At 40.0% G+C, this 17,095-nt stretch overlaps 1 protein-coding gene across 3 annotated transcripts in view; it reads left to right on the top strand.

Annotated features, from left to right (window-relative positions):
• HSPA4 (heat shock protein family A (Hsp70) member 4) overlaps positions 1–17,095 on the top strand; it is a 68,321-nt gene that overhangs the window by 10,054 nt on the left and 41,172 nt on the right. For 2 of the 3 annotated variants that reach the window (XM_004384724.3, XM_023738992.1), the window contains exons 2-4: positions 5,372–5,429; positions 11,408–11,548; positions 13,390–13,512. In XM_004384724.3, coding sequence (XP_004384781.1) covers positions 5,372–5,429; positions 11,408–11,548; positions 13,390–13,512 — 322 coding nt within the window. Of the gene's footprint in view, positions 1–5,371; positions 5,430–11,407; positions 11,549–12,921; positions 13,032–13,389; positions 13,513–17,095 lie in introns of those variants that run through there. The other variant, XM_023738993.1, reaches the window with a different exon arrangement.

Below are 17,095 nucleotides of genomic sequence, written 5' to 3'. Positions count from 1 at the left end.
ATGAGGCACAGCAGTCCAGGGACAAGGACTAGAAGGCAGAAGGGGACAGGAAAGCTGGTGATAGGGAACCCAAGGTTGAGTAAGGACAGTGTTGACATGTATTGGGGTTGTTAACCATTGTCATAGGGCAACGTGTACTAACTTGTTCAGTGAGAAACTATTCTGTAAGCCTTCATCTAAAGTGAGAATAGCAGCACTACTGGAAGAAAATAATTGATGTCACTGATTTGTGCCATGTAGAAATTTTTTGAAATGGTGTATCTTTGGTTATGTATATTTTCACCCGAAAAAAAAAAAAAAAAGATCGAGAAGGGAGAGTGTTGACATGTCGTAGGGTTGTTAACCAATGTCATAAAACAATATGTGTTCTGATTGTTTAATGAGAAACTGTTCTGTAAACCTTCACCAAAAGTAAAAGAAAAAAAATTATTAATAAAAAAAGAAAAAAATAGTAAAAACTAGATTAGACAGGCCTATAAAACAAATGGAGCCCTGGTGGTACAGTGGTTAAGAGCTACGGCTGCTAATCAAAAGGTTGACAATTCGAACCCACCGGCTGCTCCTTGGTGTAAACCCTGTGGAGCAGTTCTGCTCTTTGCTGTAGGGTCGATAAGAGCTGAAACCGACTCAACGGCATCTAACAACAATAGTAATCTTTGGTTGACAGGTGAACTTTGGGAGTGGCTTCAGTTCTGAGTTAGCAGAGTGTCCAGTGGCCATAGTCTCAGGAGTTCCTCCAGACTCTGACAGACCAGTAAAGTCTGGTCTTTTTTGTGAATTTGAGTTTTGTTCTACATTTTTTTTTTTTTTGCTCTGTCTGGGACCCTTAATCCTTTATTGTGATCTCTGTCAGAGCAGTCGGTGTCAGTTGTCAGGCATCATCTAGTTCTTCTGGGCTCAGGCTGGTGGAGGCTGTGGTTCACGTGATCCATTAGTCCTTTGGACTAAAATTTTCCCTGTGCCTTCGGTTTTCTTCATTCTCCATTGCTCCGGATGGGATGGAAACCAATAGGTTTATCTTAGATGGCTGCTCTCGAGCTTTTAAGACCCAAACGCTACTCACCAAAGTAGGATGTAGAACATTTTCTTTATGGACTATGTTATGCCAGTTGACCTAGATGTCCCCACAGTTGTCCTTTCTTAATGGAGTTAGTAGGATTTTTTTTTAATCATGCATGTACAATTTTCAGATGGCTTGGCTGAATTTTAGTGGATGATTTGAAAAGGTTAAACAACCTTCATAGTAAACTAGTTAGTGTATTTTTGTATCAAACTCAGACCAGGGCTTCAATGGAACTATAATAATAGCTAATGTTTTATTACTTACTATGTACCAGCTTCTGACATAAGCCCTTTAAAAGCAGATGGTCAGATTTATTCTTCACAGCAATCCTCTGAGGTAGATGTGGTTATTTCCCTCATTTCAGAGATGAACAAATTGAATCTCAGGTTAAGCAACTTGCAAAAGTCACGCAGCTGGGAAGAGGCAAATAAGAGATTTGGATGGACACAGGATATTTATGTTAGAACCTGAGCTCTTTTACTGTATATTTGTTCAAATCAGTTGAATTGATGACAAAGTGGAAATGCTAAGGATTTCTTTCTCTGGTGCAGTAGTTGGCTAGTTGTTAAAGGAGATTTTTTAGAATGTAACAATTAGGTGGTGAAATTATATTGTTGAATTTATAAGTACAGTAAAACCTGTGAAATCCGGAACCTGTGTAAGGCAGAAACCTGTCAGAGAATGAAAGAATGAAAACGCAAATATTTTCCACTAAAAGGATCAATAGAAAAGTGGTAAGACTGCACTCTGTCAAAGGTGGAAAACTTGTGAGACCCAGAAAAACAAGGCAGTCCTGTCGAGTTCTGGCTCTCACAGATTTCACTGTGTATGGTAAGAAAAGTATAGACTTCGCTTACACTGCCAGAGTTACGCGTTGAGGTTTAATTGCTACATTATGTGGTGAAGATTGAAATTCCGTTAGTGACATTTGATTGTTTTATAAGAAGTTGGGAACTTTTTGTAGTGTGTGTATGCATAAACCAAAAAAGGAAGATGAACAATTTGAAAGGACACAAACATTTACTTGACTCTCGAGATATTATCACTGTTAAAAACGTAGTAGATTTTAAAAGTAAGTAAAAATATTAACTGATTTTAAGGAGAGTACAGTCTAGAGCAGTTCTCCTGTCCACTAGAAAATACTGCCATGATGGAAATGTTCTGTATCTATATTTTTAAAACAGTAGCCACAAGACACATTTGTCTGTTGAGCAATTGAAATATGGCCAGTGTGACTGAGGAACTGAGTGTTAAGTTTTATTCAGTTTTAATTAATGTAAATTTAAAAAACCATATGTGGCTAGTGCCACCCTATTGGATAACATAGGTCCATAGCAAACCTATGACCTCAAATGTTAGTAAGTTATACTCTTTACATTGAGACATATTACAGGCACACACAACTGGAAAAAAAGCTTCATTAAACAATATATTTACATGCAGTGCATAGTGGTGTTTTATATTTAACTTGCTGTTCATGACCTCCCCTTTCCTGTCTCCCCCTCCAGTTGATTTTAAGCCCATGAATAGGTTGATAGCAGCTAACAACAACAACGTGGCTTATAAAACACTGTTTTGGAGGGAGAAACAAGTATGTTAGCAGTCATAATTCAAGTTCAGTTTGTGGTTGGAACTAGGTAGAAGTTAAGCCAAGTCCAGTAAGTTTTAAGAGGTAGAAATGATTAACTTTTTCTTTATGAACTATGTTGTGCCAGTTGACCTGGATGGTCAGTTGTATGTCCTGTTGAAGAATTCCTTATTCTATCTCGATAACTCTAAAGATGTCTTGCTTACAATTACCTTCCAAACAAAACCAACTACCAACAATAAAGCCAAGATTCTTTAATGTGGAACCTCAGGCCTATCACCATCCCAGCCTCACCCCATTTTCTAGCTGCATCTCACCCACCCAGTGAACCATTACAAGTTGAATACAAATTGCCTTGGACAGTTTTCTAAAGGATGATATGGGCTGCGATAAGAGACACAATTTTAAGTGATACTTAAGAGATTTTTATTTATTTTAGTAATTGGTGGTATAGTTCCAGAGAGATCGAGTTTAACACTTGTACTTTTTGAAGGGCTACCCCAGCGTTTTCTAGGTCCATGGAATTTTGGGTTCGGAGAAAGTCTGATGAGTTCCCAGGTTAGGCCATTATTTTTCCCACCAGTTAATACAAGACAGAATTTCCTGCATCTGCCCTGGGAGGTTGGCTCACAGGGGTTCTACTTCCATTGGTTGGAAAGAGCTACTGAGGCACAGCATCTTTTTTTTGTGTGTGTGTGCTTTAAACTTTTTTTTATTGTACTTTAGAGAAGGTTTATGGAACAAACTAGCTTCTCATTAAACAGTACACATATTGTTTTACGACATTGGTTAACAACCGCACTACATGTCAGCACTCTTCCTTCTTGACCTTGGGTTCCCCATTACCAGCTTTCGTGTCCCCTCCTGCCTTCTAGTCCTTTCCCCTGGGCTGGCGTGCCCCTTTAGTCTCACTTTGTTTTATGGGCCTGTCTAATCTTTGGCTGAAGGATGAACCTCGGGAGTGACTTCATTACTGAGCTAAAAGGGTGTCCATGGGCCATACTCTTGGGGTTTCTGCAGTCTCTATCAGGCCAGTAAGTTTGATCTTTTTTGTGAGTTAGAATTTTGTTCTACATTTTTCTCCAGCTCTGTCTGGGATCCTCTTCTGTGATCCGTGTCAGAGCAGTCAGTGGTGGTAGCCGGGCACCTTCCAGTTGTACTGGACTCACTCTGGTGGAGGCTGTGGTAGTTGTGGTCCATTAGTCCTTTGGATTAATCTTTCCCTTGTATCTTTGGTTTTCTTCATTCTCCCATGCTCCAGACGGGGTGGGACCAGTGGAGTATCTTAGATGGCTGCTCACAGGCTTTTAAGACCCCAGACACTACTCACCAAAGTAGAATGTAGAACATATTCTCGATAGACTATATTATGCCAGTTGAGCTAGATGTTCCCCAAAACCATGGTCCCCATAGTCCTAAGCCCAGTAATTTGGTCCCTCGGGGAGTTTGGATGAGTCTGTAGAGCTTCTGTGACCTTGGAGGAGCCCAGCATTTCGCCAGGTTGCACGGGGCTAGTAACTTTAAAGTTAAAAAAAAAATTCTGTTTAACGTAGTCAGGTTTGGACCAAGGCAGTATGGCTTGAGCCCCTGTTTTTACTCACTTTGCTAAATTGGAAGGAAAGGGTCAAGGGGTAGCTGGATCAAAGCTAGAGTATAAAGTATGGAGAAATGATCTACAGTCCTGACTCCACTGCCTTCAGACTGCATAACCCTGGCTAAATTTGCTTAATACCTTTTTGTACTCAGTTTCCTCACCTGTGAATGGGCATAAGATCGGGTGCTTCTGAGGATTAAATGAAATAGTACACATAAGCAGTTTACTTACTCATTATTAAAGTAGGAAGAAGGGAAGGTTTACTAGCTCGAGGTAGAGATGTACTCTGAGAAGAGTTCATCTTAGGATTTTTTTGGGTAAATTTGATCTTATTTTTAGGTTGCAAGAAAGCAGCCGATAGAAAGGGAGGTGAGAAATACCAGAGAATAGAGCGAACACAGGCCAAGGTTCCTGAGGAGTTAGAATGGAAAACAAGGTCATGCATGGGGTCGTGAGAGCATCATCTCCAATATAACTGACGAAAATGCTTTTTAAGTAGTTATACCTTTAAGCAGGTTTCAGTTTTAACTCCTAAAAGAGGCAGCAAATAGATCTAACCAGTAGATAGTGTATGAATTGGTGATTTGCAAGAATGTGTTCCGAAGTGGGAAGGAAGTTCCTTATCAGAAATTGAGTCTTTGGAAGCTGTTCTAGAAAAATTACTCTTTACTTATATATGATAGGGGAGGGGAAATTTTCATGATTTATAGGTTATATTCTTGGTGAAGTTATGAGCTCTTTTAAAAAAAAACAAAGGAAATTTAATTGATGTATTGATATATAGGTACATTATTTTTTATTGGGATTTTGAACATGAGAGCTGAAGAATTAGAGGATGGTGGAAACTGGCTAGTACAGCTCTCTGCTAGTCCAGAATAGTGTTCTATTCTAGACAGGTGGTGCTCACATCACACTTGTGCTTCAACACTGAAATACAGGACTGTCATTTTCCTGAGAGGCAGCCCATTTCATGGACAGTTTTACTCAATAAAAAGATCAAAATCATGGACTTATTGTATGCTGTTAAAATATATGGCTTTTTAGCTGAGACTCAGAAATCTTGTCTGTTGTGGTTTTGGATGTAATATTGCAGTCAAGTTTGACACTTAATTGTTTTATTTTCTAGGGCTTGCATTTCTTTCGGTCCTAAGAATCGTTCAATTGGAGCGGCAGCTAAAAGCCAGGTATAGTTTTTTTTTAAATTATGATAAAATGTATAATGAAACATTTGCCATGTAAACCATTTTAACATGTACACTTCAGTGACGTTAATTACATTCACCATGTTGTGTAACCATCACCACTATCCATTTGTTTTTTCTTAAAATGACTTATATTTCAGTTTGTCCATCCATACATTCAGTAACTATTGAGTGCCCACTACGTGCCTGGCATTGTTAACCAAACCTAACCCGTTGCTGTCGAGTGATTCTGACTCAGCAACCCTGTAGGATGGAGTAGAACTGTCCATAGAGTTTCCAAGGAGCAGCAGGTGGATTCGAACTGCTGACCTTTTGATTAGCAGCTGTAGCGCTTAACCACTGTACCTTACACCCTAGGTGTATAACTGACAGATATATAACTGACAGAATACACCTGATCTCTGTTCTCATTAACAGAATGATTCTTTAAAGTAGCATTAGCAATATTATTTGTTTAATGCAGACTGCTACAATGTATTTTGCACACATTTTGTTTGAGCAAGACTTACTTGTTCCTTGATATTTTGGATTCCCTTTAAAGTCTGTCTTACTGGGACTTTCATCTTTCTTGTGTTTATAGTCAGTGTTGTTTCTACATTTGATCTTCTTAAGTTTCTCAAGGAAAGAAAGCATACTTCTAGAAGCACATTAAAGGACTTAATCATTAATTTACTTTGTAATCCAGGAACCTGAGTAAACAGAGCAGTAGAACCCCAAGAGTTCTGTTAGCTTGAGTGTCTGAGGTCACTGTAAAATTAAGGGAATGCATATTTGACCTTAAGACTAGGAGCAGAACACTGTCTCATGTAGTACCAGAATGAACCCCTCAGATTAGAAGGCATTCAAAATACGATTAGGGAAGAGCTGCCTCCTCAAAGTAGAGATGACGTTACTGACGTGGCTGGAGTGAAGCTTTTGGGGCCTTCATTTGCTGATGTGGCACCACTCAAAATGAGAAGACAGACCTGTAAACATCCATTAATAATCGGAATGTGGAATGTATAAAGTATGAATCTAGGAAAATTGGAAGTTGTCAGAAATGAAATGGAATGCTTGAAGATCGATATTCTAGGCATTAGTGAGCTGAAATGGACTGATATTGGACATTTTGAATTGAACAGTCATATGATCTACTATGCTGGGAATGACAAATCGAAGAGGAACGGCATCACATTCATTGTCAAAAAGGACATTTCAAGATCTGTCCTGAAGTACAACACTGTCAGTGATAAGATAATATCCGGAGCCCATAAAGAAGACCAGTTAATAAGACTGTTATGCAAATTTATGCACCAACCACTAATGCCAAAGGTGAAGAAATTGAAGATTTTTTCCTCCTCTTTTTTTTTTAATTGTACTTTAGATGAAGGTTTACAGAACAGACTAGCTTCTCATTAAACAGTTAGTACACATATTTTATGACATTGGTTGACAACCCCACGACATGTCAGCGCTCTCCCTTCTGGACCTTGGCTTCCCTATTACCAGCTTTTCTGTCGCCTTTTGCCTTCTAGACCTTGCCTCTGAGCTGGTGTGCCCCTTTAGTCTCGTTTTGTTTCATAGGCCTGTCTAATCTTTGGCTAAAGGATGAACCTTGGGAGTGACTTCATTACTGAGCTAAATGGGTATCTGGGGGCCATACTCTCAGGATTTCTCTAGTCTCTATCAGGCCAGTAAGTCTGATCTTTTTTTTTGTGAGTTAGAATTTTGTTTTACATTTTTCTCCAGCTCTGTCTGGGACCCTCTACTGTGATCCCTGTCAGAGCAGTCAGTGGTGGTAGCCGGGCACCATCTAGTTGTGCTGGACTCAGTCTGGTGGTGGAGGCTGTGGTAGTTGTGGTCCATTAGTCCTTTGGACTGATCTTTCTCTTGTGTCTTGTTTTCTTCGTTCTCCCTTGCTCTAGACAGGGTGGGACCAGTGGAGTATCTTAGATGGCTGTTCATAGGCTTTTAAGACCCCAGATGCTACTCTTCAAAGTAAAATGTAGAACATTTTTTAAATAAACCATGTTATGCCAATTGAACTAGATGTTCCCCAAGACCATGGTCCCCACAGCCCTCAGCCCAGTAATTCTGTCCCTCAGGGAGTTTGAATGTCTATGGAGCAAGAAATTGAGGATTTTTACCAACTTATGCAGTCTGAAATTGATCAAACATGCAATCAAGATGCATTGATAATTCCTGATGATTGGAATGTGAAAGTTGGAAACAAGGAAGGATCACTAGTTGGAAAATAAGGTATTGGTGATAGAAACAGTGGCTGAGATCACATGATAGAATTTTGAAAGACCAACGACCTGTTAATTGCAAATACCTTTTCTCGACAACATAAATGGTAGCTATACAAGTTGTCCTTGCTGGATGGAATAAACAGGAATCAGATCAGCTATATCTGTGGGAAGAGACAATGGAGAAGCTCAATATTAGTGAGGACAAGACCAGAGGGCAACTGCAGAACAGACCATCAGTTGCTCATATACAAGTTCAAGTTGAAGCTGAAGAAAATTAAAACAAGTCCACGAGAGCCAAAGTACAACCTTCAGTATATCCGGCCTGAATTTAGAGACCATCTCAGGAATACATTTGACACATTGAAGACTAATGACAGAAGACCATATGAATTGTGGGATGACAACAAGGACATTGTACGTGAAGAAAGCAAAAGGTCATTAAAAAGATAGGAAAGAAAGAAGAGACTAAAATAGATGTCAGAGGAGACTCTGAAGTTTGCTCTTGAACATATAGTAGCTAAAGCAAATGAAAGAAATGATGAAGTGAAAGAGCCGAGCAGAAGGCATCCAGGGTGGGCTAGAGAAGACAAAGTATTATAATGAAATGTGCAAAGACCTGGAGTTAGAAAACCAAAAGGGAAGACCACGCTTGGAATTTCTCAAGCCAAAAGAACTGAAGAAAAAATTTAAGCCTCGAGTTGCAATATTGAAGGATTCTACGGGCAAGGTATTGAACTACACAGAAAGCACCGAAAGGAGATGGAAAGAATACAGAGTCACTGTACCAAAAAGAATTGGTTGACATTCAGCCATTTCAGTAGGTAGCATATGATCAAGAACCAGTGGTATTGAAAGAAGAAGCCCAAACTGCACTGAAGGCATTGGCAAAAAACAAGGCTGCAGGAGTTGATGGAATACGAACTGAGATATTTCAGCAAACAGATACAATGCTGGATGTGTACTCGTCTATGCTGAGACATTTGGAAGACAGCTACCTGGCCAACCGACTAGATGAGATCTGTGTGTGTTCTCATTCCAAAGAAAAGTGAGCCAGCAGAATGTGGAAATTATCAAACAGTATCATTAATATCACATGCAAGTAAAACTTTGCTGAAGTTAATATAAGAATGGTTGCAGCAGTACATTGACAGGGAACTGCTGGAAATTCAAGCTGGATTCAGAAGAGGACGTGGAACAAGGGATATCTTCACTGATGTCAGTTGGATCTTGGCTGAAAGCAGAGACTACCAGAAAGATGTTTACCTGTGTTTATTGACTATGCAGAGGCATTCGACTGTGGATCATAAAAAATTATGAATAATATTGCGAAGAACAGGAATTCCAGAACACTATGTGCTCGTGAGGAATCTATACATAGATCAAGTGGCAGTCATTCAAACAGAACAAGGGGACACTGTGGTTTAAAATCAGAAGAGGTGTGTTTCAGGGTTGTTTTTTCACCATAATTTGTTCAATCTGTGTGCTGAGCAAATAATTCGAGAAACTGGACTATATGATGAAGTACGCATCATGAGGATTGGAGAAAGACTTGTTAACAACCTTCAATATGCAGATAATAGAACCTTGCTTGCCAAAAGTGAAGAGAACTTGAAGCACGTACTAATGAAGATCAAAGACTATAGCTTTCAGTATGAATTACACGTCAATGTAAAGAAAACAAAAATTCTCACAACTGGACCAGTAAGCAACATCAGGATAAATGGAGAAAAGATGGAAGTTGGCAAGTATTTTGTTTTACTTGGATCCGTGATCAATGCCCATGGAAGCAGCAGTCAGGAAGTCAAACGATGTATTGCATTGGGCTGATCTGCAAAAAATCTCTTTCAAGTGTTAAAAAGCAAAGACGTCACTTTTAGAACTAAGGTGCTCCTGTCCCAAGCCATGGTGTTTTCAGTCCATGGTATTTTCAGTAGCCTCATATGCAGCCAAAACGACATTGAATAAGGAAGACCGAAGAAGAATCGATGCCTTTGAATTATGGTGTTGGGGAAGAATATTGGCTATACCATGGAGTGACAGAAGAACGAACAAGTCTGTCTTGGAAGAAATACAACTAGAGTGCTCCTTGGAAGTGAGGATGATGAGACTTTGTGTCATGTACTTTGGACATGTTATCAGGAAGGACCAGTTCTTGGAGAAGGACGTTGTGCTTGGTGTAAAGTAGAGGGTCAGGGAAAAAGAGGAATACCTGTAAGGAGATGTATTGACACAGTGGCTGCAACAGTGGGCTCAAACACAGTAACAGTTTTGAGGATGGCACAGGACTGGGCAGTGTTTCGTTCTGTTGTGCATGGGGTCGCTATGAATTGGAACCAACTTGATGGCACCTATCAACAACAACGTTTTTGACCTTTTAACGGTTTATTCTGAAGCATATATAAAGAGAATATCTGTCTCTGTTCTACCGGACAAGGCCTAAAAAACACTTTCTGGGTACAGTTTATGAGCCTAAGAAAATAGTGCTTGGCCGTTTGGTTTTTCTAGTTAATTTGGGTGTTTTAAAATACATCATTTTCAAAAAGTTGTAGATACTTAGGGAGGCCAGTAGATAGCAAGTACAGGGCTATTTTGAAATCTCTTTCCTTCTGAAACTCCAATGAATTCTTCCTGTTTTTAAACCTGCTTTTATTATTGAGAACAGTTATTGTACTATACCTCTTGCCCAGTTGTAGATTGACAGAGTTATTTATTGAGTTTCTACTTGGCATCTTAGTTTGGAGGCCTCATTATTTTACAGAAGTACATCTTTGTGTGCCTTTTGACATAGCCGACGCAGAGGAGCTCTGCAGTATCTCCTGTAAAGTCTTGTTACGCTTGGTCCTGCATTAGGAGGAAGAACCTATTAATCTCAAGAACAAGTTTATTCTTAAAATTTTTTGAATGTTGTTGCCCTCATTTTTGTTTCATTATTTATAATGGTTTATTCTAGAGAAATTAGAAAATGTAGGTATAAAATATAAGGAATTTGAAAGCTATCTGTAATACCATTTTCCAGAAATTACTGTTAATATCTTAATGTGTATCCTTTTGTACTCTAAGTCTATAAATGTGTTTTTTTCGTCTAAGAAAGTAAGATCATATTATAAGAGACTTGTTTTCTATCTCATAGTATAATCTTACCCGCTGTGAAATACCAACATATGGTAATTCACTGTATGAATATACCATAATTTATTTAAGCAGTCTCCTGTTATTGACCTTCCAGATTGTTTCCAGTCTTCTGCAGTACTTTTGTCAGTATCCTTTTGCATTCATCTTTGTGTACTTAGTGTGATATTTTTTTTTCCCTTTATGGTAAATTTCTTTAGCTACAGTTTCTGAATGGATATGTATTGCCAAATTGGCTTCTGGAAAGTTTGAACCAGTTTCTAAGTATTGGTAACTTTTAAAAGGTAAAGGTCCATTTATGTAAATGTTTATTAGAACTTTAAGAACAGAAAATACTTTTTGTAAGTGTGATGGCCTGATATCATGCAGGAGTAGGAAGAGCTGGGCTCTGGTCCTGAACCATATGACCATGGGCAAGTCCCATACAACTCACTTAACATTAGAAGAATCACCTAGAAAGGTTAAGTGTCTGAAGAAAACAGAAGCTTTAAGAAGAAAACTTTCTTGAAGTTAAAATGATGCTAATTTAATCTGAGGCTGTCAAATTTTTAAAAAATTTCCTAGTAGTCTTTTTACTCTGACTGATGTTCTTTCTTTTAGGTAATTTCTAATGCAAAGAACACTGTCCAAGGGTTTAAAAGATTCCATGGCCGAGCATTCTCAGATCCATTTGTGGAAGCAGAAAAATCTAACCTTGCGTATGATATTGTTCAACTCCCCACTGGATTGACAGGTATAAAGGTAAGGGTTTCAAGATAATGTCTTACGATTAAAATGCAGTATTTTATCAGTTCAGTTTATATCAGTACCATTCTGATTTCAACTTGTAATGAAAATGTTTATAGATGTTTAGGAAAAATTTTGGCTAGTATAGATCATTTGACATTTTTTGAATGATCTGGCTTTTAGTTGGGAGCCACAGATGGGCACTGTTAATATAGGTTGGAGGGTCGGGGAGTGTTAGTTAACACTGGTATTGCTGCTTGTCTTGTTCATTGATGCAGTGGTCTTTCTGGTGTGATTTTAGGGAATGAGTCCTGAAAGAGCAGGCAAAGGAATCAACACTTTTAGGTCTAGCCAGATCTGTAGTCATACTCATAACAATAGGGCTTTGATTGGGAGCAGACTTTCTTTTGGGAAAAATTAGTTTGGTCCTTGAGGTATTAAGCTTTGCTATCTCTGGGACGTCCAGAGGAGTGTCTTTGTAAAGCATGTAGTGGGCTGATGACACAAAAGAGGCGAGAGGCTGGGGGATGAGTAGGATGGGGCACATCTGTTGATCTTGCACTTAGAGGTGGTAAGAAGAATCCAGGAAGGTGAATGAGCTTTCCAGGCAAGTGAGTTTAGAGAGAGGAGATTTTGTGTTTGAGAAATAAGAATCATGGGAATAGGGTCAAAGCCAGGAGATGGTAAATTGTGCCAGTGTAGCTGAGAATTCATTTGAACTCAAGTGAAAAACTTTGAAATAGTTAGTGGATTTACTTAGGATATCTGTGGCAGTAATCTCCGTACAGTTTGAATGGCATAGTAAGGGATGATGCCAGAGTGCAGGTGAGTGAAAAAGGAAAAAGGAGATAAGGAAATGAAGGGTACTTACTTTTAAGGAAGAAGTAGGGTAGGTAACGGCAGATTTAGTCACAGCATCACAAGAGCCAAAGGAGAAAAACAGTAGCAGGATTATTTTGTAAAAACTGGGCCCAAGTACAAGGGTGGAGGAGTTGACTTAGAATTAAACAAATAGCAAGAATTAAATAGCAGGAAAGGAGGTAGCTTAGAAAAAGGGTCACTTAGAGGAGGGGTATTTTCCCATTTTCATCATGCAATAAACAGAGAAGCTGTTCGATTCTAAACCAGGATAAATTGTAGTTGGGCTGGGGAGTGAGGAAAGGTGACACTCAAGCTGAGTTGGGGCAGCAGCTAAATGAAGAGAGTAACATTTTTTGGTCTAGATTGTATTTGGAGAGCATGGGCATATGGATAGGATTTATTCTAGGCAGTCTGTCAACATTTAAACTATAATTTCTTGTCGAAGTTGCAGGCTTTTATCTAGGAAGGACTTAATCCCAAAGCTGTGTTTATCATTTATTATTTAATTCAGGTGTTTATTGTGCCAGTTCCTTTCCTAGGTGGTTGGGGCTGTGGAAATAAACAAATCAGACAAAAACCATACCCTCAGGTTGAATTGGATCCTAATTTTGTGGAGATGAATAATAAAGTAAACACAGTAAGCAAAGTAAAACATATAATATGTAAAATGGTAACATAACTACCAGAAGTTTGCTTTATGAACAGGCAGTATGGGTTATGGTGAGTTATATCCATTTGCTTCTGTACAGGTAATTGTCTCAAGTTTTGTTGATGGTTACGACATACTTGCGTTGTAGTCTTCATCTCCAAGTATGGTGTTGGACAAGCATATTAAAAAGCTACAAGTGACATTCAAGTTATTTTGCTTCCAAAACCAGCTTCCCTTAGTATCCTTTTGAGATAATGTTCCATTGATGTTGTGAGACATTGTTCATTTTAGGCTTTTTGGATGTGAAGAAATATAGTAAGTCTAGATCCTCTTATTTTCTTGGCAGGTGAGATACATGGAGGAAGAACGAAATTTTACCACTGAGCAAGTGACCGCCATGCTGTTGTCCAAACTGAAAGAGACAGCAGAGAATGTTCTTAAGAAGCCTGTTGTTGATTGTGTTATTTCGGTGAGTTTGATTTCTACACATTATTTGGGACCTGAATGAAGAAGCAGATACATTGGTTAGTAATATGTTGATTATTGCTAAAAGTAAATGTAATTTTGTAAACATAGTCCCAGCGTTCAAAATCAAATGTATAAAGGAGTATAGAAACCTCAGAGTCCTCTGCTACCTAGTGAGTATTGCCACCTAACTTTTCCTTCCCAGAGGTTACCAGTTTTACCACTTTATTATGAACCCTTCCAGAGGGTTTTTTTTTAATTGTTGTAGTTTAAATGAAATTTACATTTCAAATTATTCTCCCATACAAAAATTTATACATACATTGTTACGTGACCCTAACTGCTCTCCTCATAGTGTGACAGCACACACCTCCTTTCTACCCCTGATTCCCCATGTTCATTCAGTCAGCTCCTAACCCTCTCTGCCATCCCATTTCACCTCCAGACAGAAGCTGCCCATTTAGTCTCTTGTATCTACTTCAGCTAAGAGGCATACTCCTCATGAGTATCACTTTATGTCCCACAGTCCAGTCCAATCCCTGTCTGAAGAGTTGTACTCAGAAATTGTTTTAGTTCTGGGCTGATAGAGAATCCAGGGGCCGTACTTTCCAAGGTTCCTCCAGTTTCAGTCAGACCATCAAGTCTGGTCTTCTTACTAGAATTTGAGTTCTGCACCCCACCTTTCTCCTGCTCCATCCAGGGCTCTCTGTTGTGTTCCCTGTCAGGGCGGTCATCGGTGGTAGCCAGGCACCATCTAGTTCTTCTGGTCTCAGGCTGGTTTATGTGGCCCTTTCTGTCTCTTGGGCTACTGCTTTCCTTGTGTCTTTGGTGTTCTTCATTCTCCTTTACTCCAGCTGGTTGGGACCAATTGATGCATCTTAGATGACCGCTTGAAAGCTTTTAAGACCCCAGATGCCACTCAACCGAAGTAGGATGCAGAATATTTTCTAATAAGCTTTGTTACGCCAGTTGACCTAGATGTTCCCTGAAAGCATGGTCCCCAGACCCCACCCCTGCTACTCTGTCCCTCAAAGTGTTTGATTGTATTCAGGAAGCTTCTTAGCTTTGGTTTAGTCCAGTTATGCTGACTTCCCCTGTAGTGTGTGGGAAAGCGTATATAGTTGGTTACCGGTTGTTCTGTTTCCTGCTGGAAGCTCCATGAAGCTGCTTTCTCGTACCCCCTGTTCAGCGATCTCCGATAGGAGTCCAAGATGGTGGATCCGTGCTGCGGTAGCTGACAGGGGACTACTGCATGTATACCCTCCTCGCTCTCTGTTCTCAGTTTCTTATTGTGTTCGTGCTCGGCTGAGTTCTTTATCTCTTCATTTGATGCTTAGGGTTTCAGGACTGACATGTGACTCTGTTTGACTTAGTGTTTTGGATCTTTGCTTTGGAGGGTCGGCATGGTGCTTCTGACTATAGAGCCGTGTTGCCCGGAAATCCTAGCTTTATTTTTGTGACTTCCCTATATGGGCTGATACCTCGTTGCTCTGTCCTGTGTTCTAGTCTTGGATTGTTATCTGGTGTTACTGATTTTCTAACCGGAGGACGCTCTTTAGTATTTCTTGTAATTTTGGTTTGGTTTTTGCAAATTCCCTCAGCTTCTGTTGATCTGGAAACGCCCTAATTTTGCCATCATGTTTGAGAGACAGTTTGGCTGGATATATAATTCTTGGCTGGCTGTTTTTTTTCCTTCAAGGCTTTATAGATGTCATCCCATTGCCCTGTTGCCTGCATGGTTTCTGCTGAGTAGTCCGAGCTTTTTCTTACTGACTCTCCTTGTAGATGACTTTTCATTTATCCCTGGCCGCTCTTAAAATTCTCTTTATCTTTGGTTTTGGTGAGTTTGATTATAATACATCTTGGTGACTTTCTTTTGGGATCTACTGTATGTGGGGTTCGATGAGCATCTTGGGTAGATCTCTTCCCATCTTTCATGATATCAGGGAAGTTTTCTGGCAATAAATGTTCAACAGTTCTATTTTTTGTTATCCCCCTTTTCTGGTATTCCAGTCACTCATAGATTATTCCTCTTTATACAGTCCCACATAATTCTTAGGGTTTCTTCATTTTTTTAAATCCTTTTATCTGATCTTTCCTCAAATAAGTTGGTGTCAAGTGCTTTATCTTCAGTCTCACTAATCTTGACTTCCATTACCTCGATTCTGCTCCTATGACTTTCTATTGAGTTGTCTAATTCAGAAATTTTATTATTAATCTTCTGGATTTCTGATTGCTGTCTCTCTGGATTCTTGCAGTCTGTTAAATTTGTCCTTATGCTCTTCTCTAATCTTTTTTAATTTCCTGTATTGTGTGTTCTGCGTTTTGCTTAATTTCCTTCCTAATCTCTTGAAGAGTTCTGTATATTAATCTTTTGTGGTCTGCCTCTGGTAATTTCAAGAAAATTTGGAAAATTTCTAGATTTCTTTATTTTGAGAGCTTGCTGAAGCCATTGTTGATTGCCTGTTTATGTGATTTGGTATTGACCGTTGTCTCCAAGCCATCAATGAGTTATTATGTTTATTTATTTTATGTTTGCTTACTGTGTCGTAGCTTCTTATTTTGTTTTGATATGCCCAAATAGGCTGCTCATATGAGCTAGTTTGATTACTGGCAGCTTTGAAGCTCAAATGTCTTATCACCAGGTGGTTAGATCTGTTACTAGGTATGTGAGCTCAGGAGTCTGCCCACTCCTCCTGTATGGATTTAGCTCAGGTGCCCAGGTAGATAGCCACCATGTGTGTGGTGGAGGCTTTCAATCTCACTTACAGTCCTGGACAGGCATGGGTGATTGGTGTAGGCACAGGCATCTGGCTGCAGCAGGGGCACGCTCTCTGAGCAAGGCAGGGGGCTGACAGCCGCCCCTGGGTGTCCAGCAGGAGGACGTATCCCTGTTCCCTAGAGTGCATAGGTGGGTGGGTTTTGTAGCTAGACTTTGAGCAGCTAATGCTGTTGGCCGTAAGGACCGGGGGCACATCTTATTCTTGGGCCCCTGTCGCAGATGGCAAGGTGACGTGGGTGGAGCCACCCGTCCTCAGGCCACTGATGTGGGTAGGTGAAGACCCTGCTTAATGGGCAGAGCAGTGTCAGATGTCACGAACCTGCCACTTCGCAGCTGAAACAGTTGAATTCAGAGTTCAGGTATATACCCTGTTGTACTGTGGTAATAAGGGCCTACGCTGTTGAAATCGGCCCACACAAGTCTCTGCAGGGGGAGAGGTACTCAAAGTCCGTGGATCCCTTGTGCCTGTGCCTAGGCAAAGGAGCTGTGCCTACCCTGGGTTTCTGGCTTAGGGGAGCTGGCAGTTTATTTTTTCTCCCTCTTTGTAATTTTTTCACTCTCCAGGGCTGGGATAATGGCTCAGGGCGTGTGACAGATCCTACTTCCGGCTCAGGGACTCAGCAGTTTTTGAAGCCAGTCTGGGACCCAGTGTAGAGCAGGGAGTCGGGAGGTAAATGGGAGAGCAGTTTTTCCCTAAGGGGAGTGTTTTTGATCTGCCCGGTAGGCCGTATGCAAGTACTTATCTTTCGCCGATCCAGGGCTGCTTCTCACTGGTTCTGGATGGCCCAGTAGACTCTCTGGTGCT

The sequence above is a fragment of the Trichechus manatus genome, unplaced genomic scaffold, assembly GCF_000243295.1.
Source record: "Trichechus manatus latirostris isolate Lorelei unplaced genomic scaffold, TriManLat1.0 scaffold00127, whole genome shotgun sequence".
NCBI lineage: Eukaryota > Metazoa > Chordata > Mammalia > Sirenia > Trichechidae > Trichechus > Trichechus manatus.
Note: the sequence above shows the minus strand (reverse complement) of the source record. Positions and strands in the feature narration are given on the sequence as shown.